The 24,820-nt window shown below is 39.6% G+C and overlaps 1 protein-coding gene across 2 annotated transcripts in view; it reads left to right on the top strand.

Moving 5' to 3' along the window:
* The window catches only part of ramp1 (receptor activity modifying protein 1), a 71,480-nt gene extending 55,956 nt beyond the window's left edge, over positions 1-15,524 (top strand). For both annotated transcript variants that reach the window (XM_032512984.1, XM_032512983.1), the window contains exon 3: positions 13,480-15,524. In XM_032512984.1, the coding sequence (XP_032368875.1) occupies positions 13,480-13,735 (256 nt within the window). In that variant the 3' untranslated portion in view covers positions 13,736-15,524. The remainder of the gene's footprint in view (positions 1-13,479) is intronic.
* The last annotated feature ends 9,296 nt before the right edge of the window (positions 15,525-24,820 follow it).

Below are 24,820 nucleotides of genomic sequence, written 5' to 3'. Positions count from 1 at the left end.
CTCTTTCCAGAAATTCAGCCTTGGTGCAGAATTACAGCCACTAGAGCCAGTCCCACAGTGAGGTTTACTTGGTATGTACCATTTGTGAGTCTGTAGCTTTTGAGGTTGAGAGGGGGGGGGCAAGGTGGAGGCTGGGGGTGTGGCCTCGACCAACTGCCACTTTGCTCGTTTGAAAGCCATGATGTCTCTCTTTCGTGGGTGGGCAAAATTCTCTGGGCGGGCAAAGCAGAGAAAGTGAAGGTATCCTTGCCCCTTATGACCTCATAAGGAGCAAGATTCCAGGACAGCCCATCTGAGCATTCATTTTCTGAAAGGCAGAGCAGGATACCCAGGGCTGGGTTTACACCTATCGCCATTTCTAGCCAATGGGGAACCATGGACAGGCTGGGGGAACTCATAAAACCCCACAAAGGGACATTTTCATGCCAATGTTCAAGCCATTAAAGATTATTGCTCTCAGAGTCTGCATTTTAAATACTCATCCGCCATTTGTCTCCCAATCAGATAAACAAATAGATGCATATATTATCAATTAAAATATAATACATTTGTACATCATTACGATGATACATTTTCTGCTAATATACAGTATAAGGGTGGGAATCACCACAGGCCTTCCGATATAATATCATAATGATACTTCTGTCACGATAGTGTTATTGCGATTTTAAACATATTCCAATAGTCTTCAAATTTTTTCCAATTTCAAATGATGTCCCCAAAATGAAACTTTGTCAACGTCTACTTTATCTAAAAATATACATTTCTCATATACGTTTCTTCATCTCATTTAAATATTATTGCTGTAAAATGGGAGTGTCAAGCAGACAAACTGACCAAAACATGTATAATAATAGATCAATAAGTGGTGTCTGTGTATAGATACAGTATTGCCACGGAAAATATCACAATACTATGCTATGTTTTTTCTCTACACCTACTAATAAAACAGCAGAAAACACGTCATTTTTCTTCCTCACTGCTAACTGTTATTTTCCAAACCTGTCACAGTCTAATCATACCTACATGGGGTCACTTCATGATTCCGGTAATCAGGACATGCCCCTTCTGATGCTAATGATCAGCCAGCCATCAGAGTCTGCACAAACCTTTTCCATCAGATTAGTCAACAGCAGAAGTACTTTTATGCCAAACAAACTGTGTTGTGGTGAGCAGGCAGCTATCAAATTCTTTCTTTGAACTCTTTGCTCAGTTAACTGAGGCATGGCCATTTATAGCCAAGACAAGGCAAGACAGCTTAATTTGTATAGCACATTTCAGCAACAGCAATTTAAAGTGCTTTACACAAAAACAGTTAAAAAAGATAATAAACAGATAAAATACAAGAATAAAAGTTAAAGCGCAGTATAAGAAATTAAACATTAAAGAAAATGAACAACCATTTAAAGAAAGGCAACATGAAAAAAAGGTCTTCAGCCTTGATTTAAAAGAACTGAGAGTTGCAGCAAATCTGCAGTTTTCTGGGAGTTTGTTCCAGAAATGTGGAGCCACACAGTGCCCGACACAAGTGCCAACTAACAGTTCATCACAGTCTCAACCATAAATAGTTCCCCCTATTTTTATTTCCCATTCCATTTTTTGCTTCCATCGTGCCTATTTTCTCATTCAGCTATTAAATCTCTCTAAAGTTTTCATAGGTTTTGGTTCCTTGGAGCCGCTGTGGGAGGTCAGAGTACCACAGACTCCTCAATAATACACAGCGACCCAGGTCACTGCCTACGTTGGGAGGATCTGCAGAGATTTAGTCTGCGTTTGTAAAGCCGAGGCTCTTTTATGGCCAAAGAAAGTGTACACACTGCTGTATGTCATGGTAAAGAACCAACTTACATAAAAAAGGATAAGATGGAATAATTATGAAACAGCTGGAGAGAAAACTAGAGAATGATAAATGATTTGGTACTCAGCTGGCATGACCAATTACTCTGTGCCAACGGCATCTTTGAACAAAGAAGGTAACAGTTTAATTGCTTTAAGCCAATGGGCACAACCACTATTATTGTCTATATGAGACTTTGATCTTTTCTGCAGCCATCATACCCTAATATATAAATGCCTTCTGGGGCGAGAATCTGCGTTTTAATGCTATGACCGCAGTGATTATAAATTCAACTTACTCATGTTGTTCACCCTCATAAGAGCATTAGTAGAACATGTAAACATCAAACTAAAATCACTATTGTCAAAGTGTATTAAATGTATTGGGCCTTTGGAGATAAATGAGAAATTCTCCTTTATCCTGGAAGCCTCTGAGTGGGCCCTGTATGTTTGACTGACAGCTGAGCAGGAAGGGGCATTGACACTAAATCAGTGCGTTACTGTACATTAAGTGTATAACCGGGTCATGCCAGTTCTCCCCGTATACATGAGCAGGGAAGAATGGGGAGAATGACAGGAGTAACTCTAACTCGGGTACAGTAGGTGGCGCTCTGCCAACACACACACTGGCTTTTTCTTCCGGTTGACCTATGTGTCAAAATGTCATAGAATGGCCACATAATTAGTCAAATTCACACGTAGTGTCTCACAGCCAATGACTGTAAAATTTGTGGACAGAGCATGTGTGACAACATTGGTTTGTGGAGATCTGCTATGACCGTTCCGGGCGCAGCCATCCTGGTTGTGGATGTGACCATTTTGGAGGAGAGGGAGGAGTGAGGGTGGAGCGGCTCACATTCTACGTTACGTTGCACACTTTCACTGTCAATCACATCACAGAATAGAATAGAATAGAATAGAATCCCTTTATTTGTCATTATACACAAGTACACAGTACCTTTGCAACAAGATTGAAGCAATCCCTTTACAGTGTTGACACAAAAATATAAGAAATATCAGATAACAATTTAAAATATCAAAAATATAAAGTCCAAAATATAAAGTGTAAGTAGTGCACATCATAGCCAAGCCTTAAAACACCCCCTGCTTTACCACCAATTTTAAAATCCATGAGACCATAATTCAAAACATGAACATCATTCTGTGTTGCAGAAGCGATTGAGACCATGAACTCATTCTGAAAATGTTTATGATGGGTTAGTCGGGTTATTGTGGCACATTAGTACATTACTTTATTCAGCGTGGAAGTGGCTCAGCGTAGGTTTCCAGCACAAACACACACACACGCACACGCACAAACACACACACACACACACACACACACACACACACCTACACACAAACAAACACCTCCAACATTAATCACGGCAAAACAACTTTAGCTTTCTTTCATTTTAGTTCTCATTTCCTGAGTAAACATACCAATTAGAGACACATTCTCCAAGAAGACATTTCTAGCATAAAAATAAGTTCCAAAAAAGTACATATTTTTCTACTGGTTAATAATGTATCTTAGATACAGGCTCGCTAGATACAAGTCTTAAGTTTGTCATTTTCACCTTATACAGGATCAGAACACAGCAGAATAGTTTGCCTCATAAATCCAAAGATGGAATTTATGTTTTTGATTAATTCTCATTGAGGTGTAATTCTCTCCCTTTGCCCTTGTTTCTGTTCTGTCTAACTAGAACTGTTGATTTATGTAATGAAAGAGGAGAGACAAGCCAATGCCTTACTCAAATGCTTTGCTTCCGCATACAAAAATTGATCTTAGTTTAAAAATAGCTTTTTCCTGTTTTTACAAGGGCATTTTTGTGGGTGATTGTTAGGGGGTGTTTTAGTCAATCAGTCAGGCATGCCTGTCAACAGCCTGTAACAATTTAAAAAGCCTTTTGCGAGTGAGCTCACATTAGGGTTACGTGTGAATCCAGGCCAGAAAAATGAGCTCAGCAGTGTGGAAAGCTAATTGAAGTTCTCTTTCTGCGGAGCTCTGTGATTAAATGGCTGATTAGTGGGTGATTGGAAGGGGATTGCCGTATGTTTTTCCAGCTATAATGACTGGATTACATCCAGCGGCTGCAGCAGCTGTTATGCAATGCTTCTTTAACAGCATTGAGACAATGATTTGAATGTTTGCCAAGTTGTATCCAAGTTTGATAAACGTAGTCAACCGTTTGAAGATCATCAAACTGGCTGGCATGCCATTTCTTTCCACATCCATGCTCCCCTTTTGCTGCTGGAAAGGAAAAACCTTTTCATCCGTTCTTGTTCCTTCTCTTGTTCCTTCTTCTTGCTGTGAAAAGCCCAATTCTTTATAATCGTCCTCCTGCATTATCAGCTTTTAGTAAATTGGCATTTGCACACAGTGTCGTCTATAAAGGAACACACCACATTTGTTGAAATAGGGCTTATCGCGGTCTCCCCTAGCTGTTGATAGGTGGGCCAACGCATTTTTTAGCGCCACCGATAGTTAGCTTAGCGTATTGAATGGAATCCTATGTTGCCGGTTAGCATGTTGGGAGTAAAAGTGAGTCAACAAAAAAACAAAAACAACCTAATTACTTCTTGTGGCCTGCGTATTCAGAACGAGTACAAATAGCTATACACGATTTCCTAGGCAGATATTGATGTGGGACTATATTGGGTGGAAGCACAGCCGAAGCACCGTCCCAAATCCACATCTGCCTAGGACATTGTCTAGTCTTAATCTGCATTGCTATTTGCACTCCGTCAGCTCTTTTGAAAAGAAATAAGAGGAGAAATCAGGTCAATTACAACAGCTGGTCAGTCTGACGTCATGCTGCCTGAGCTCATTACTATTCATGAGCTCACCCAGTTGTGCTGGGTAAAGGATGCTGATAGCCAGGCTCTCATTGGCTAACTGTTAGCCAATAAGAGTCAAGCGGCATAGCACATTGAATATTAATGAGAACTGGCACAAATTGAGCTGTGTCTTCCTGCAGGCTTTCTATACCACGCTAGGAAGGCTTGAAACAAGGTAACCAAGGTATTTTTTCAACAAAACATGTTACAGAGTCCATGGTAGAACTTCAGACATTACCATAAAGTAATGAAATATGTGTAGCCGGCCACCTTTAACCTAAAAGTACTTTTGTGGGGCTCTGGACTGTTTTACGTTTTAGATCTGGAAGCGGGCCACTGACAGTACTGTAAATGCAGACATGCATCACGGTCCTTGACGGCTTTCATGCTTATTGTTTGACAGTTTTAACTTCTTTCTGTGTTTTGGACAGCAGCCCCAGCAGGTCGGCATTTTAAATGCTTGTTTTTACTGTAAACGTTCGTGCCAGTGGCATCTGAGTTGGTTTATGTGTCCAGGTTTCATTACATCCAGAACAAACATTCACACACACACATATGTACACACGCAGAGTCACGGGAGCAAAATGAAACCCTGGTATAAACACACTTAAAGCACTCAAACACAAATACACATGTAACAACCAAACAGCAGCACACACTGAGCTCCATCTGTTCACATCCTGATATCGACTAATTTGAAACAGATACCAAAGGAGAGGAAAAGTGACGTGTGTGCGTGCGTGCCTGTGTGTATTTTGGGGCCTAGAAACTGCTACATCTTTTGAAAAAAAGCATCTTTCAAACTGCAAAATATTTTATCACCTTTTTTCTCATGTTGCAAATAGAAAGAGTTGCGCGCACACACACACACTTGTGCAGAAACTCAGATCTCCCCCAGAGGAAAAGAGATGCGGGAGGTTAGCAGAATAACAAAGTAGAACGAAAAAGCAGAACATTTTGTGAGATGTGCTCAGTAGTGACAGTTTTTTTCTTCGTTTTCAGAGGGAGGAACCTCTCCCTTTCGGTTCTAAGGTGATCACTCCAAGCTGCATGACAGAAACATTGTAAATGTAACAACACTGTAAATGATAGTGATGAAGAAGGGATTTCATGGCTCAAAATACTGCAATGAGATTAAGGTGATAACACGTGTATTACAGGACGGAGAGATGAATAGTGACACTAAGTCATGTTAAGAAATTTTGAGCTGAAACAAAGTCAGCATTGACACGTGTCTTTGTGTAATATGTCTTTAATCTTTTTTTAAGATAATGTTTTGGGCAGTAGCCCTGTATTGGACAAGACAGCTGAAGACATGAAAGGGGAGAGAGAAGGGGAATGACTTGGAGAAAATGGTTGGAGTCAAACCCGGGCCCGCTGCGTCGAGGAGGAAGCCCCTATATAGGGACAGTCTTTAATCTTCAACAGCTTGGTCTCTGTAGTTTTTTTTTTTTCTGTATCCTTTTTTCCAGCTTGGGCTGCATTTATTCAATGCTTTATGACCCATTTTCTCTCAGGGATCTCTTTCTTATCACATATTCTCATCAGCTATAATAAACAAAAGATGTGATGACAGTATCGCTGTTGATCAAAACGATCTGCAGTGTTTTGTGTCTTATGGGTGCTATATGTGAAGAATCTATGAATTGGTCACAAGCTGACATCTAATAGTTTCCTAATAACAAGGGACGTAACATTTGTTCATTTGGTCTTAAAACAGACTGAACTGTTCATTTGATTCTTGTGTACTTCTGTTTAAGTGTTGTAGGTTTTATTTTCATTATGGCATGATGGCAATGTTTCAATGCAGGGATCTTTAACAGGGGGTCTCGGGCCCCTAGGGGGTCCTCAGAGTCAATGCAGGGGGACCTCCAAATGATTGTTAATTTTTGAAAGGTTGTCAAAATTTAAAAAGTCTTAACATGAATCCAACATAGTTCCAACAAACATAAATCCCCACTGCTAATTGGCCTATAGGTAAGGTAGGCACTAAGGCCATCCACAGACTGTGTTCATCCTATGGATTCACTGTGCTACATGTATGTTTACCATCAAAACAATTATTAGGCTATTTTAAGAGTTTAGCATTCCATTCAAAAAAGTATTTATAAAGGCACGAGGCCACCCTACACCTTATTGTAGGCCCAGTTTAATATGCAAATTAATTTTCTACAACAAATGTAGTAGGGGGTCCCTGCTCTGTCTCTCTTTCAGTTTAGGGGTCCTTGGCTTAAAAAATGTTGAAGATAATGTTGAGGACAATGTATACACCTATTAAAACATCCAATCTGTCTATTTTTCAGACAGGTTATTAACAAGTTGAAGAGATAAATTACTAATATCGCTAGATTAAAAAATAATTTGTCGTACTCCTTTTACCTATTTCTGGGAGATCAGGCTGAATATTACCTCAGAGCTGTGATTGGACTCGTGGTGATCATCATGAAGCTTGTTTCTCCGAGTGTCTGAAGGTACTTCCACTTGACAGAATAGTATACTTGTCTTTTATTTTGGTAATATTGCTATGCAAATGTAGCTTTGGTATGATGACGTGCTGAGCGCGGCCTTGCGAGCAATTACAGTAAATGTAGAAACCTGCTGTTCAATGTTGCAAAGCAATCTAGCAGGAATGTGCCCTTGCAGGTATTTGGTACAAAAGATTTTGCCGGAACCCCCCTCTGTTGCCGGCCCACACAAGTTTGAAGTCGGTCTGAACAGCACAGCATGATGTCAGAGATGTTTGCCACTCTGATTGTAATTTCGAACTGACCTAACTGCTCCTGAATATGACTTAGAGGTTGTCAGAGGGGCAATTGCAAACAAAACATCAATGCTAGACTTTGAGTGTGTTTCACAAATTACATTTTCCTTTTAAGACTTTTCAATATTACACAATAAAAGAAAGCAGAGGCTAGAAGGTGACATTTAAAAAAAAACTTAATTTCAAATTGAGTTAAAGGTTTTTGCAGGAAATCACTTTTCCATTTAAGCTCGAGATTCGAGACTGAAAGGTTTTCTGTGTGTGTGTGTGTGTGTGTGTGTGTGTGTGTGTGTGTGTGTGTGTGTGTGTGTGGTTGTGTGTGTGTGTGAGTGTGTGTGTGTGTGTGTGTGTGTGTGTGTGTCTGTGCGTGTGTGGGTGAATTTTGTTATTTGGAACTTAGCAAATGTCTACATTGTTTTAAACTGCGTCTGGATCTGCACCAAAAACTATTATTGTTGCATGCTACATCAAATCATTTATATTTTGCAATACTACCTGAATCAGTAACCGCCATCCATCTACCGTCATACCTGTCCACCTTGCACCCCTGTCTCTGTGAGTGTCTGTCAGTGGAATAAAGGAACAGTCCTGCCTCATTTCTCAAGTCCTGGAGCTGCTTCTCTCTGTGTTGCTTTTATTTATTCATTATGCAGGTTTTATTTAGTCACACTTTGCTCTTTAGACAACAGATCAAACTATGTAACGCAGCATGTCTCTTCCTGAACCAGCTCCCTCTGTCCTTCATCTCTTACATATGGGATATTTTCATAAATAAATATAGTCCAACCTGTCATCCTTCAAAAAACGACCATATGGGTTGATTGTGCAAGCAGCTCATAGCAGCCAATAATTAAGTTTCTTCTTCTTCTTGGCATTGAGCTCTCGTAGCTGTAGTAATTATCGTGAGAGAAAATGAGGAAGGCGTAACAAGGAAGGTTAGGGTGGGTCGATCAAACACAGGACTTTCACTCAGGAGACTGGGGTAAGTGTCCTGTGGGAAACTGAAAGCCAACTGTCGTTTTTTTTAAATTTTATTTGACTCATTTTAAGCCAATCCCTTATGTTTTACTAACCCTAAGTACTTTTGTGGCTTAAACTTAACTAGTTCTATTTCACAACATTTACTACGTGTTTAAACCTGTGGTCGTTATGCTAAATCGAACGGTCACAAGACTATGGTTACATGATGAAACCGCTACCCTGTGGCAGTAAATACAGCAGTAACATGCAATCTTGCCAACTTTTCAACTTTCTTGCTACATTTAGCGATTTTTCAGACCTTCCACCTTTTTTTTTCTAAAAAGCGGCTAGCGACAATAAATTTAGCGACTTCGGACCATCATGGGAAAAGCATTATTAGAGCCAGAGCGCCGGCGGAGGCCCTATTGAAACTGATGGAATCATAGATTGTGTTGTAATTCATTTCCAAGCATGCTGCCCACAACACACGATCAGTGTTGAGTTGGCAACATTGGTCACATGTGTCGTTTGGGGAGCCTTCTGCCACCGTCCGGCAGTAAATAGAACGGTTGTTTTGGGAGTCTTTGAAAATTGAGCTACAATGTGGTTTAGGTAGGAAGATGTTTTGCATATTATCAATTAGGCGGTCCGTATCTCACTTTGCATCTGCATGTCTGCATCTTTTTATTTCTGTATCCTTATTTCTTTCTTCTTTCTTTTCTTTTATTTCTTTTATTTACATTATGAGCTGATGAGTTGATTTTATCTCTACACACATCGTTTCTGTGAAAATACCTCATTTACATAAAGTATACACATCAAAATAACAACCTGAAAATCATTTCTGAAGATTCATTTTTCATGTGTTTTTCAAGCAAATATACAAACAAAGGCTGTCAAATAATTTCCTAACATTATTTCACAGGCTCAAACTCTTTAACATCGCATGTTAATATTGCATACTTCATCTCCCACACACTTGTTAAAAAAAAAAACATAATCGAAAAACACTTGACGTGTGAGTGGGCAAACAGTCACGCACAGCCTTGACCACGCATGCAATCTGACAACTCTGCTGGCACAGTCACAAACTGAACAAAGCTGCACTCACAACGGCAGAAAACATATGCAGGCACTTAACTGCCTGCATATGTTTTCTGCCGTTGTGATTCAAACAGACTTTCTTGCACACCATTGTGGATGTCTAGTTCAGTCAAAAAGGTAACATTCATGAGTGTGCATTGGGCAATACAAATGGTTGCATAACACTTGGCTAAGGATGCAGTGTCACATCAAGAGGATTCTTCTTGTGGCAGACCATGGAGAGTGCACGTGTTCAAATGATCACCAAGAAATTTAGGTACCTAATAAACACTGACACACTATTTGAGCTGATTTCCCTCGCACGGATTGTCATCTTGGAACTGGGTGTGGATTGTTGTCTTACAGAAATGGAACATCACCCCAAATGCCTCTCTGTTGAGGCCACCCTTTGGTGAAAGAGTAAATACTGTACGCCTTCACTCCAACACTGTATTTTCTTGCATTGTGCTTCATGAATTCTCCATTTCTTGTCTGATCCGCCTCCCTACTTTTGACTTTAGAGAAGGCTTTAACCTTTAAACAGGAATGCCTACTGAAGAAGACTAGCTCATGATTATCAGAAGGATCATCTAAAGTGATTTTAAATGGGAGCCAGAGCAAGAAACTCTGTTACTGTTTAGAATAGCAAACCCTGTGTGGAGCTGCCCTGTTTCTTTGTCTAAATGAGATGAGCCATTTTATGTAAATCTTCTTTTCTCCGTCACGAGGTTTAAACTGAGATGGCAAATTCTATTTGGAATAGACTACTCAGGCAATGCTGCTCGTGCTCACATGAGCAGACTAGTGGGAGTGATTTATAGCTTTCTCAACATCAATTAGTGCTAACATAAGCATGCAGTTGCTCTGAGTAAACGTAATACTTTGGCATTGGACCATTTTGAACTGTGCACATCTGGAAAGTCACTGCACCTGCAGCAGCCAGCAGTAACCCTGTTACCACTCGGCAGTTGTTGCTGCATTAATGTATTATAATTTTCTAAAAAATATTACCAAGAAAAAGTAATGAGATGGGAATTCAAATTCACACACTCCTCCTGAATGTCTCTTTTTTTTCTGTGTCCCACCCCTATCTTTATTCCCTATTAATTGTAAGAAAATGTATACACAATTGGTAATACATACATCATAAAAGCGTGTTCCTCCTGCCTAAAAAAAACTCACACACACACTTACCCTGTGGCCTCACAGAAATACAGTGTTGGGTTTTGGTCACAGGACAAAAGCCAAGTTATTATAGAGCTCAAACCCCAATTAGTTTAACCAGTACTGATTCCCTGTGTACTCCGTGAGGCATTGGAACAGTTGCTAATAGAAATGACATAGTGCACTACATTCCGCACACAAAGATACAGTCTCTCTCTCTCACTACATCTCTTTGTGTACACTGCCTCGACGCATAAACCTCTCCAGAGATCCTTAGTGCTCAAACAGAGAAAGGAAGTACACACCCGACAGAGTGTCACCCGAATCAACCCCAGTGCTCTGGTCCCATGTTAACCAGCCCTGAGCTGTTTCCATCTAAACTTCAACAAAGAAAGACTGTGTGTTGGGATGCATCATCAAAAGCTGTTAGAATAATAAACACACATTTTGAATTGAAGGTGGGCAGATACACATATTCTACTCTAGAGATGCTGTTTGGATATTAAGTATAATGTATTGCATTATGTTTTGCTCTAATTGATATTCTTATATTAACTATGTGTAAGGTTGGGGATACTTACACACCCATAGGGAAGTGTCATCTGGCTCTGCATTTCTCCTTAGGTTTACAGTTCATCGTGTCCCTCAAGAATTGGTGGAGACCAAAACAGAGCTAAACGTAAAATTAATATTGGATTTTAATTAGAACAGAATTCAACATGAATGCTAATGTTGCTCCCAGTCTAGTCATAGTCGAGTTTGCTAGATGTGTATGTGGGTATTTACTGTTTTATTGCTAGCTTAGCAAAAACAGTTTTATAAGTTGATAATGCTGTATATTAGTATTTTTTACTTGGAGTTTTTCCAGGCCCCTAGTGCGTTGCTTCATTCTGAAATGACGCAGTATAAGTTAAACAGAAAAATTACTAGTACAAGAAAATATACGAGAGCAAGAGATCAAGCAAGTGTGAGTACCGCAAAGCAAAGAGAAATTATGCAGGTGGTGTAAACACAAAGTTTCTTTATGAATTAAAAAGTAAAAGATAACATCTGCCGCACACAGAAATTGAAGGATGTCCAGTTGTTTTACTTCTTTATGTAGTGGGATTGACAATAGGCGCACAATCAGCAGCTAATTTGAATTTTCTCCATTTATATAAGTTTTACTCAATTTAAAAAGGAACTCACTATTAACTACAGAACAGTGAACGTCACTTTCCTTGAACACGTGGGGATCTTAAACCTGTTTCCCCTTCCCCTTATTTACTAGAAAACAGTAAAGGCCTGGAGTGGCGGGCAGAGATGCATTACCATTAATGGACTTAACTCGATAATCTGTAACTGTGACTTGCTTCCTGAACCTTACATGTACTACAGTATGTGTGATGACCTTAATTTGTGCAGTAAGAGTCCTCTCTGTGCTTAGTCATAGTCATGGGTCATTACCTCCGTCATGATGAAGATCCACTCACCATGCAGGAGGAGGAGGAGCAACAACACACACACACACACACACACACACACAAAACTGAGTACCATGTGTCTCATAGTGAAGGACAAGTGTTTTGCATCTTGCAGCCAACTGGACAATCTGGTACAAGTGTCTTCTCATACCTCCACTCCTATATTTCAAAACTACTATTTCCAAGATCAAGTCCTTTGTTGCAGTTTTTTCTTGGGTTTCTTTAATTGAGAATATAATTGAGAATTAATTAATAATCAATTAATTAAGAAGAAAATATATATATATAGAAATATATATATTTATATATAAAAATATACACACTCACACACACAGAGGATACAATAACTTCTTCAGGGTACGTTTATTGCAATTTGACAGAAAGGCCAAAACAAAAATAATTATAACAAAATAATCCAAAACATACGGCAGTAGGCTTAGGACACAACAAAAAAAATACAGTATAAATATACATTCACAATAAACTCTGGCAGATTCTTAAATATACAGTTTGACTTAGATAACACATTTCCCAGAATACAGACTCTGAAAAACGGGCTTTATACTTGAATCCATCGACATCCATCCAAAGTCAGTCTCAACATATCAGGCAGTTAAAAGATGAACACAGGTATAAATTTAACCTTTGTACACACATGTTGTTTTTGCCAGTTATGCAATATTTACCTATTTATTTCATATAATCTACTCCAGCATTTTCCACTGTGCAGCTTACTGCTTCCCTGATCGGCCCGAAAGAAAAAAAGAGCGACTAAGAGGCACCGCGCAACTACTTGGCATGTGACACCACCACTTAGTGGCGGAAATAACTAACAAACTAATAAATGTGATGGGGTTAGTAGCTTAATTAGCTAGATATCTATAGGTACTGCCAGTGACAGGTCATTATTGTTCTCACGCAACTTGTAGGCTTGGCCCGCCCTACGAAGCAGCCTGATTGTTTGGGGTGAGGCATTGACCTTGAGTAGTTAAGGTTAAGGTTAGTTAAGGCTAAGCCAACTGGTCAGGGGATAGGACCTGGAAGAATTGGGTTCTGTTCCCTTGCATAATACTAGTGTGTAAATGCTATTGAAGGCCGGGTCTTGCCTAGAAGTTGCATGGGTTCCATAATCACACGCGACAGTGACAGCTGTCAGTAGAGCTAGCAAATTCTGCAGGAACTGGCAATAAATGAGAAGCTGAAATGAAACACACAAAAATGACCAATAATTCTGAGTTTTAGAGTACCTGCACATTGTGTGTGACACATAGAGTTGGACAGACATGACAACATTAACTTAGGGTAGTGGGCAAGCTTATCTTCAGTGTGTAACTGTTTGTTCTCTTCCTTTGTGTCACCAACATGCAGACTCTACGGCGAGCTGACAAACTGCACGTTCCTGGTGGCGCTGCAGATGAATTGCTTCTGGCCCAACAGGCTGGTGGATGAGTTCTTCATCCGAGTCCACAAGCAGTACTTCCACGACTGCTCGCTGTCTGGACGGCTTCTCAAGGACCCACCAAATCGCATCCTGGGTCCATTTATTGCAATCCCAATCCTGGTCACCCTCCTTATGACGGCCCTGGTGGTGTGGAGGAGCAAACGCAGCGAGGGGATTGTGTAGAGAGGGGAAGGGAGGGGGCCACGGAAATAAATTCCTTGGTTTACAGAGCAAAGAGAAGCACCATGAAACCACTATTACCTACTACAGAAACACAGGAATGAAACGCAGTGCTGAACCTTTCCAGGAGACCTGCTTTACACTATCACCAGGTTATAAAAGAAAATTACTCCGACATCTGTTAGGAAACCCAGGTATTTCAGATTGTATGAGTATATACATGTACTGTAAATATACACAGTATGTACATTATGAGATGTATCTGTCTGTGGATTGTCAGAATGTCTTTGTAACACAATCAAGACAACAAACCAGAGTACAGGAAATGATTTCTCTCAAATTTTGCAAATTTGCAATGCAAATTTTGCGTTTCCATGCAAAGACATGATTTTAACAGATTTGCATTAGTGAACTATATACTCTGAATGGTGCATTTGGCTTAGTGGGAATATAATCTGTATGTGTTTAGTTTTCATTTCCTTTAATCTGCTCACATCAGACACCCTTGCCTCAATTCCTTAGCATACCTGCAGCTCATTCTCTCCTCTGAATGGGAAACAAAGACATGTTTCTATAGCTTAATGCAAACTGAACAGCTGGAGAAATGCAGCAGATAATGGTGTCACGTACAGATACGCAGTACAGGTGAGATACAGCACGGCGCAGAAAGGACGGTCACTGGGCACGGGTTGAGGCCTCAATTTGGACGGGCTGTGATGATGTTGTGTTATGCAGCTTCCAGCCTCCATCACCAAGGAAACAAAAATGAAGAAATGCCAGCGGATAACAAAGGTGGAAGTGGCTGAGAGTAAAGACTTTAAAGGCCGGCGTACACAGGCAGTAGTTTGGAGATGTCAGACAGTTGAGTAACCAAAAAATCTCCCATTGTGTCTGATTTTGTTCCCTCAGAAACATTTGCTACCCATGTTGGTTTTCATATAGAAATATTCTACACAATAACAATATGACAATGACAATAACCATATTGATTGCATTCAATTCAGGCACGTACGTGAAAATGTTGCAAGAATGAAAAAGAGAACAAAGAGTAGAAAATCACTGTGGGAAAATCCCAAATCTAACTACAGAGAGAACATAAAGTAAAGGATTAGCCAACGCACATCTCTGCTGAATATTGCCTAAAGCACAATTTGTGTATCATAGGTTTCAGTTGATTTATGATCTCCAAATGCGGTAGAGTGTGCTGTGTGAACTGGTTCCTCAGTGATATTTTTGAATGCTCTCTTTCCTTTATACGTTCATTGACCTGTAGCTCGTCTGTCAGCAAAACACACTTGAAAGCACACCCACACTTCCTGAACATGATCTTAATCTGTACTTTGTGCCAAAAGCTCTTGAAAACAGAGGGCAACATTTGCAATGAAATGTCTAATTTTCTGTTAGTGTGACTTCTAATGACTGAATTTTAAAATCTATAATCATGAAGATAAGTTGAATAAAACGTCTGATTAATGTGTCTGATATTCTGGGGATTGGCACTTTGATTTCTAATGAGTTCAGAGAGATGGTACAAAAGGCTTAAGGTTATGTAATTTACAAATGAATCAAGAATCCTGCTATAATGTATGTACGGCTTAGTACTGCACAACATTGAGTCATAATGAAAGCACTGGGTTCAAGCTCCCGTGTCAATTGCTAAAGTGTGAAAAATATGAAAGGAAAATCTATGTTTAGTAATGTGTAAAGAAAACAAAGGCCTCCTGCTTTTATGTCACAACGATTTGTGACCTGCAGGAATTATCGGTATATGTAATTAAATATTTTCACTCTCCGCCTAAAAGCATTGGGTAATAGCAGCGTTGCCTGGGCAGAGACAGATTAAATGAAGGTGCAGTAGTCATACAGCATTTTATATTGCACTGAATTTTGACTTTGTGTTGGTACTCTCAGAGGACAGGTCAGCGTGAATCACAAACCAGGGGTAAAATTAGCACAGAAGTCCATTAGAGCAAACAGCTTGTTCTTAATAGCTTATTATGCAATGAAAATGATTAACTTAAAGTCCTCTTAAAGTCTTTTGGAGAAAATTCAAGTCAAGTCTCAAGACATGTGAGACAACTACTACAAGGCAAGTGTAAACTCTTTCAAGATAATTCTAAGTCAAGTCCCAGGTCATTAACAGACAAGACAGACATGTCTAATTCAAGTGTCAAAGCATTCGAGACGAGCCCAAGTACAGTCTCAAGTCATTTGAGACACATCTAAGACTCATATCATCTCTTTCAAGTTTCAAGTCATTCAGACCAAGTTTTAAATCCTATTACAAGTTCATTAGGGTAGATGTGAATTCTTGAACATTTCAGTCTACTGTGTCAGCCCAGTCCTTTTTTATACAGCTGACAATGAGTCCTTTCAGTGCCCAGGCCTAATAATACAATATTCAAGGTGTGTGGTCATGTAAGGCCTGCTGTAGGCTGCCCTAATCATTTTTTTTTTTTATTCTGGGAATCTACCAATTAAGCCTTGGAGGTTTAGGCTTTCATGTTGGTCTAATTCTGCAGCTCTGTCGTAGCATTGGTCTAGCAAGGGTTAGGACGAGTCTCATTCGCCAGCCGGTAGGCTCCATTTAACATTAAGGAAAGTACCATGTAACCCTACACAGCCTGCCGCATGGAAATTCAATGGGCCGTGACAGTATTACTATGTAAAAGACGCATACTTGGTCAAAGTGTTAGTCCTTGCACTATTAAATAATGATAAAGAAAAAGCTGTGTGCAGCCTTTTCCCTCTAGGCTTACCATGGTCACCACCGAATGCAGAGGTAGAAAAAGCATTGACATGTTAATCTGTTAGTCAGATGAGTGAGTCTACGGTCGATGTGTGTGCGCTGACAGCCCTGATGGAATCATACAACCGAAAACAGAATATAAATGGGCATTCAATTGACTTAGGTCACAGAGATAAAATGACTGCTAAGACATTTGCTAAGCAACTAGAATGGGTTTACAGTCAATTAATGGAGGCAGTTCTTAATGTTTGCAAACTTGCTAACTTATGTATTTTGTTGACAAGGCTAATTGTTTTGAGCTTCAATTGGAGATTATTTCCTAATGTATGTGGTTCATTAAGTCCACAAACTTAGGCAGGGTAGTCTACAACAGAACAGAGGGCAGGTCAGTCAATAAGTGTCTTTTATTGACATTTGAGGCCGGGCCTTGGGGTATGCTTCGAGGACTGAAAGAAAACAAGATCACGCTGTCCATATTACTAATCTCTACATGTTTCTATCAATAGGCTACTATATGCCAAATTATGCAGTCCGCTCACAGCTTCCAATAAACAGTGGCTCCATGTGTCAGTGCTCTTTGTAGCATGTTTTAACATCCTCTGTTTCAGTTAGCCTTGTTCGATTAACCTGCCAGTGAAGTAATCGATCCATGATACACAGTAAACATTGAAATAATTCAAAATATTCTTTTGGACAGGTGACCATACTTACAAAAGTAACAAATTCCAAATCAATTCAAAGTCCTATGGTACAGAGATCACCTCAAGGATTTGGGTGCTGATATTTTTTGGCCGTGACCTTTTTTTCATTAGCACAAACAATAGGTTAATAAGAACAACATATGAGGCTAAGACCATGCTACATTAAAACAATAGTTTGCTGTCAGCCATAACCTTTTCTTTTAACCTATGCTAATTCTTTTTATTAGAGACTGGACTCTCCCTGGGGAATAATTTGAGGGAGAAGAACATTCAGATGCTGAAGCCTCACATGACTGCAAGGGCAGCAGATGTTGTGACAGCAGCAATGATGCACCAAATTGTTAATTATTGTATAATCACCAAGGACAGTGAGTGGGTTGAGGTCAGACAGCGAGATCAGTCTTAAAGATGCAAAAACACCATAATATTTGCCTCCAAGTATTTTAGCTTGTTTTGTTGTTCAGATACATTACATCTTGTACTAGAAGGTGCAGCCCTCGCCAGTCGCCTCAATGTCAGCTCCACCAAAAGTATGCTTTACCAATGTTAGTTGTGTTATGTGGTTGACGTTGTGGTATGATGGCGTGTAGCCCCCCATGTGGCTCTGAGTCACTCATCAGGATGGGAAATCAACTCGCCTGCCTCCTGCCGACTCTGCTAACCTCCTGCCCTCTCTGCTAGCCTGGGCTAGCTATCCAGCTGAAACACAGAGGATGAAGATGAGCTTAAGCTAGCAAGACCATCTCTGCGGCCATCTCAAGACTACAGGTCACTCATCAGGAAAGGAAAATCAGCTCACCAGTCCCATGCTGACTCTACTGGCCTGGCAGTCAAAGTTTTAAAATGAAAACACCAGAGTACAAACATAACAAAGATATCATCAGCTATGATCTATGTCTATGAACCAACTACCTGGACAAGCGAGGCCATCTCTGCGTCCATTGATTGATTGATTGATTGATTGTTTGATTGACTGACTGCTTGATTGATCTTAATATGACATGGTTATATCAGAGTGTGGTTCCACAGTCACACAAGTCATATTCTTGACTCCTGAGTTTCCGTCTGTAATGCAAAGGGAGAGAATTCATTTCATGTACTCACTGTATACAGTACATAACCGTCATCCGATTATACTTTAACATTTTTTCCAGCAACGTCTTCAACACATTCATATTTCTAAGCTCTTCTGAAAAGGTGATGTATGGTAATCCTTATCAGGAAAAGGCCGTTAATAACTGCACACACACTTAACTGCAGTTTCTTTTCTAACGTTTATTGTGTGTGCTGCAGAAAAACTAGAGTATGTAAAAATGTACCCTTCCCAGTTATTAAATTAGTTATCTACTGCTAGTGGTATTCATTTGCATTCAAAGAATGCTTGAAAGAGATCTCTCTCATCACAGGATTAGGTCTCAAAGTTTTTCAAAGCGTGCAGAATCTCCAAAGTCGACACACAAAGAACTTGTCAACTCTGTCTACTGTATCTGGGACACTCACACGGACACTGTATCTCTACTTCTTAGCACTCTATATAATTGTACCCTTTACTTCTTTATGGCTGGGCTAATTGCAGCCTTTAAACTGAAAACTAAAGCAGAAATAATTTCATAATCACCAAATTTACTCTCCAGAGTAAAATATGCAAACCTTTATAAGAAGTATATAAATCGTAAAAGGGAATGTAGCCGTTAGCCAACCACCACATGCACATAGACCAAATCTTTAAACCCTTTTCCACTGGCGGCATAATTTAACATAATAATAACACACAGGCTTGCAACAGAGGGATTCTGCTGCAGGGTGGTGCTTGTGAGATGAAGCAAGATGAAGACAAACTAATGACTTCAAGCGTGTTATTGTGATTTCAACATTGAAAGCACACAACACTTAAATTTGACATTAAATGTCGATAATTCAAAGTTGCATTTTAGTCCCAAACCCTCAGTAGTCACATGGAAAAGAACACGTCACAGGAGCGCTACATTTTTCTCACCTGTATAAGGGAGGAACTGGCATCGTTTGAGTTTATTTCACATAGATTAGATTAGATTAGATTAGATGATACTTTATTCATCCCACAACGGGGAAATTCCTTTGTTACAGCAGCAATTCTCTACAATGAAAGCAAAAACAAACAAACAAGTAAACACACAAGAAAAACAGGTAAACGATAGACAATGTGCAGAAAGGTAGACTGAAGCAAAGCAAGGTAAGGTAAAGTGAAGTGAAGTGGCGTCACATGAGGTATTGTAAAGTAAAGTGCAGTTGCCATAGTACAAGAAAAAAAACATTGCAGTGTTGTAAGTGACGCTAAAATTAAGTTGAATATCTAGTTAAAGTGATAATGCGAAAGCAGGTAAACCATAATATAAGTTATATTCACATGTGACCATAAATAATATTGAAAAAGTAAGTACTTGTAATGGAAAAATATAAATACAGATAAAGATATACAGAGTGTGTGGATTAAGTGAAAAACAGGAACAGAAACTACGTTATCAGATAGTGCACGTGTTGTAGAGTCTGACAGAGACCTGCGGTACCTCTCCTTCTTACACCGTGGGTGTATCAGTCTGCTGCTGAAGGAGCTGCTCAGGGACCCCACAGTGTCATGTAGGGGGTGAGAGGTGTTGTCCATGATGGATGTCAGCTTAGCTAACATCCTCCTCTCCCCTACTTTCTCTATATAAAAACTTCTAAATATTTAGTTCACACATTATAGACAATGATAGCTACATTACAGGGATAAGATCAATATTGTTTAGGCAAGGCTTTTTCTTAGGCAATTTGAATGATTTGGTTTCTGATTACTGCTGACAGTACAGGCTAGTTGTCTCTCCAGCCAAGGGGATCTGTGTCCCTCTGCCTCAGAGCGTGACACTGACCTGGGGAAAGCGTTGACTGTGGTTTGGAAGATAAGATGACACCACCTGATAGTAACGAGGTCAACCACACTCGCGCACGTTCTTTTACTTGCTTCTAAGTAGAGGAATTGAACTGCAGACAGAATCTCGGCCCTGTTCCAGATACCACACTGAGAACACACACCGTTAAGTGTTATCTGGATTAAATATTTGTCTTTGAAGAATGATTTTCTTTTTTTTTTGTCAACGCTGTAAAGGGATTGCTTTAATCTCGTTGCACAAGTACCGTGTATTTGTGTATAATGACAATAAAGGCATTCTATTCTATTCTATTCTGTACCCAGATCACTAACCTCCCGCCTTGTGTGTGTGCAGCCCCTCCCCCTCCCGTCTCAAAGTCACTCTGTTGCTATTGTACAGTATGTCCCAGCTGCAAATCATCGAGGGCAGGTCTGTTTATATTAGAAAAGAGAGAATAATCGGAAGCTCCTCGTAAGAGAAGTATATTACTTTAATGACTTGAAAGTGACCCAAAGAAAAAGATGGGGCAAGAAAGATGTGTGGAACCTTCCCTCTCCCTCTCTTTACAATTGTACAACAGTGAAGCTGTAGTTAATCTTTCCTATCTTTTGACCAGCCTAAGTCTTTTGAATTTGTTGACTCCACAGAGAACCATTGAGAAAAACTACAAGACGTTTTTCCGGGTGTTGTTAGTCACTCTGAATTGAGAACTCCTCTGTGCATGTTACATGCCCTATGGAAACATGTTAGGTCCTTCTTTGAGGCGTTTGCTTAACTTTCAGTGTGATTCCTTCAGATGTATTATCTCGTCACTGTCATTGATTCATCTTTAATGATTTATTTGTGATGTAGGAAACCGGCCCTATGGCTGATAAATGATTTACAGTGGTGTGAAAAAGTGTTTGCCCCCTTCCTCATTTCCTGTTCCTTTGCATGTTTGTCACACTTAAGTGTTTCGGAACATCAAACCAATTTAAACAATAGTCAAGGACAACACAAGTAAACACAAAATGCAATTTGTAAATGAAGGTGTTTATTATTAAAGGTGAAAAAAAATCCAAACCATCATGGCCCTGTGTGAAAAAGTGATTGCCCCCTAAACCTAATAACTGGTTGGGCCACCCTTATCAGCAATAACTGCAACCAAGCGTTTGCGATAACGTGCAATGAGGCTTTTACAGCGTCCTGGCGGAATTTTGGCCCACTCATCTTTGCAGAATTGTCCTAATTCAGTTACATTAGAGGGTTTTTGAGCATGAACGGCCTTTTAAGGTCATACCACAACATCTCAATAGGATTCAGGTCAGGACTTTGGCTAGGCCCCTCCAAAGTCTTCATTTTGTTTTCTTCAGCCATTCGGTGGTGGACTTGTGGGTGTTTAGGATCATTGTCCTGCTGCAGAAACCAAGTTCGTTTCAGCTTGAGTACAAGAACAGATGGTCGGACATCTCCTTTAGGTCTCTGGTAGACAGCAGAATTCATAGTTCCTTTTATCACCGGCAAGTCTTCCAGGTCCTGAAGGCAAAACAGCCCCAGACCATCACACTACCACACCATATTTTACTGTTGGTATAATGTTCTTTTATGAAATGCAGTGTTCCTTCTACGCCAGATATACTTGGACACACACCTTCCAAAGAGTTCCACTTTTGTCTCATCGGTCCAAGAATGTTGTCCCAAAAGTCTTGGGGATCATCAAGATGTGTTGTGGAGAAATTGAGACGAGCTTTAATGTTCTTTTTGCTCAGCAGTGTTTCTCCTTGGAACTCTGCCATGCAGGCCATTTTTGCCAAGTCTTTCCTGATGGTGGAGGCATGAACGCTGACCTTAAATGAGGCAAGTGAGGCCTGCAGTTCTTTGGCGTTGTTGTGGGGTCTTTTGTGACTCTTGGATGAGTCGTCGCTGCGCTCTGGGGTAATTGGGCGGCCGGCCACTCCTGGGAAGGTTCACCACTGTTCCATGTCTTCGCATTTGTGGTAATAGCTCTCACTGTGGTCGCTGGATTCCCAAAGCTTTGGAAATGGCTTTATAACCCTTTCCAGACTGATAGATCTCAATTACTTTCTTTCTAATAGTTCTGAATTTCTTTGGGTCTTGGCATGATGTGTAGCTTTAAGGATCTTTCGGTGGACCTTACGTGTCAAGCAGCTCCTATTTAATTGAAGCCTTGATTGTGAACAGGTGTGGCAATAATCAGGCCTGGTGTGGGCTAGAGAAATTGAAACAGGTGTGGACAACCACAGTTATAGTATGTTTTAAACAAGGGGCAATCACTTTTTCACACAGGGCCATGATGGTTTGGATTTTTTTCACCTTTATAATAAAACACCTTCATTTACAAATTGCATTTTGTGTTACTTGTTGTGTCCTTGACTATTGTTTAAATTGGTTTGAGTTCCGAAAACTTAAGTGTGACAAAAACATGCAAAGGAACAGGAAATGAGGAAGGGGGCAAACACTTTTTCACACCACTGTATGTGCTGCCCAAATAAACTGTTAAAGATTAATAAAGAAGGGGTTTTGGCTTTACTCGGCTTAAAGGGAAAAAATAACTTCTGCTGTTGGAACTTTGCAGTATTCAGTCAGCTGCAAATTAATTACAATTAATTTAAATATACCTTCAAAGATTTTTTTCCATTGTTCTGGTTCAATTGCTTGTCAATGAGGGTGTGTAGGGTAAAAATGTGGTCTGATGTACCATATTTTGGGAGAATTCCAAATTGACTTTTGTTTAGGATATTGTGTTCACTAATGAATTGTGAGATTCTGCTATTAATAATACTGCAGAATAGTTTTGCCAAGTTACTAGTCACACAGATTCCTCTGTAGTTATTTGGGTCAAACTTGTTTCCATTTTTGTGGATTGGTCCTTGGTTCCAAGTATCTGGGAAAATACCTGTATTTAGGATGATATTGAAAGCGTATAGAATGACCATTTGAATTTATTATCTGTGTATTTGATCATTTCATTTAAAATGGAGTCAGCACCACATGCCTTTCGGAGTTTAAGCTTGTTCATTTGTCAATGGGGTTCTGGTAGTCTTTAATTGCTAATTCAAGGTTTTTTTGATTTCCTCTGTATTTCCTCTTGGCCTGAGTTATTTGTTATTTTGCCATAAAGGTTAGTAAAATGGGTGGTCCAAATATTCCCATTTTGGATTGCTAATTCTTCCTTAGATCTTGTGTTTAGTTTATGCCAATTTCCCCAGAATTGATTGGACTGTATTAATTCTTCGATTAGGTTTTGCTGATTTTTGTTATGCTTACCCTTTTTGTTCTTAGTAAATGTTTGCATTCTTTTAGTGTTTCTCCATAAAGAAGGTTTAAATTTTAGTTATTTGGATCCCTGTGTTTCTGATTGGATACATTTCTTAGTTATTTCCTTAGATTTGTACAATTATTATCAAACCATTTTTCACCACTGATATTATTTGTTTTTCTTTTCCTCTTTAAATTTGTTAGTTTTGCTGCCTTGTCAAAAATGGCATTCATGTTGTTAATAGCTAAATTCAGACCTCCTTCACTGTAAGGAAAAGCTATACAAAGAAAATCATTCAAGAGTGAGTGGATTTGTAGACTGTCCATTGCTTTTCTGTAGAGATCAGTTCTGCTCTCAGTCCATTTGTAGGACTGGGGAGAGGTTTGTACATTATTAGAATCTGGTTCTTTGTGTTGGAGATTTCCTTTACTCAGACAGATTGTTATTTTAATATGGTCGGACAGAGGAGTAAGGGGATTGACTGTGAATGTCTTGATATTAAAAATGTCAAGGTCAGAGATAAAATAATCAACAGTACTGCTGCCAAGGGAAGAACTGGGGGTGTATCTGCCGAGATAGAGGTATCTATGTGCAGGTTTCCATGACTGTCTATAGTCTCTCTCTCTCTCTCTCTCTCTCTCTCTCTCTCTCTCTCTCTCTCTCTCCTTATATAGCTCAATTGTTGTCTGTTCTTGAAATCATGATTAAAATAACTCCTGCTTCAAATCTCCTGGTTAATATCATATGTTATTTTCACGGTCTGAAATACTACGTGACACGCCCCATTTAGCAGGAGGAGAACGGATGGGTTAAACAGACAGGACTTTCACCCAGGAGACCGCTCATTGTGTCCCTTGTGAAATCAAACGTCAATGTTGACATTTTAACTTACGTGCATAAGTTAACTTGTAATGTGACAATGTTACGCTCCCTCACAAACGAAACTACATCACTGGTCTATTTCCTTGACGTTACACTTCCGGGATTGCAAACAGTGCCTCAGGGGGCATGTATTTTTGCCTATGTCCGACCGTTATTTTATATGAGTTGTGTTATGAAATGATAGTGTTTGTTTAGTTTTTGATTTGTAACTTTTCTTTTTTATTGTTTATGATTTTGTACTGTATGTGTATTTATTATTTACTTACTTAGCCACATGTTTAAAACTGGGACTGATACGTTGAGGTAAGAGGACGTGCTGAATTGTAGTAGGGGCGCTAGTTAAGGATATGCTCCTGTGAGTTGTATTAGAGTGTTGGAATAAACTACCTATGTGGTTGTACGGATTAGTTCAGTAGTACGGGGTGTGCTTTCAATAATATTGCTTATTTTTCATCTTATTTTACTTATAAATAATTTAATGTGGACATGCACTGATTTTATAGGGCTGCACACATGTTGTGTGTGTAAAGGAGCCATCATATCTATCTTTTCATTTATGTGCATTCATGTCCCAGAAATGTGTGTTACTAACCTAGCTCTGGGGAGTCA

The sequence above is a fragment of the Etheostoma spectabile genome, chromosome 4 (genome assembly GCF_008692095.1).
Source record: "Etheostoma spectabile isolate EspeVRDwgs_2016 chromosome 4, UIUC_Espe_1.0, whole genome shotgun sequence".
NCBI lineage: Eukaryota > Metazoa > Chordata > Actinopteri > Perciformes > Percidae > Etheostoma > Etheostoma spectabile.
Note: the sequence above shows the minus strand (reverse complement) of the source record. Positions and strands in the feature narration are given on the sequence as shown.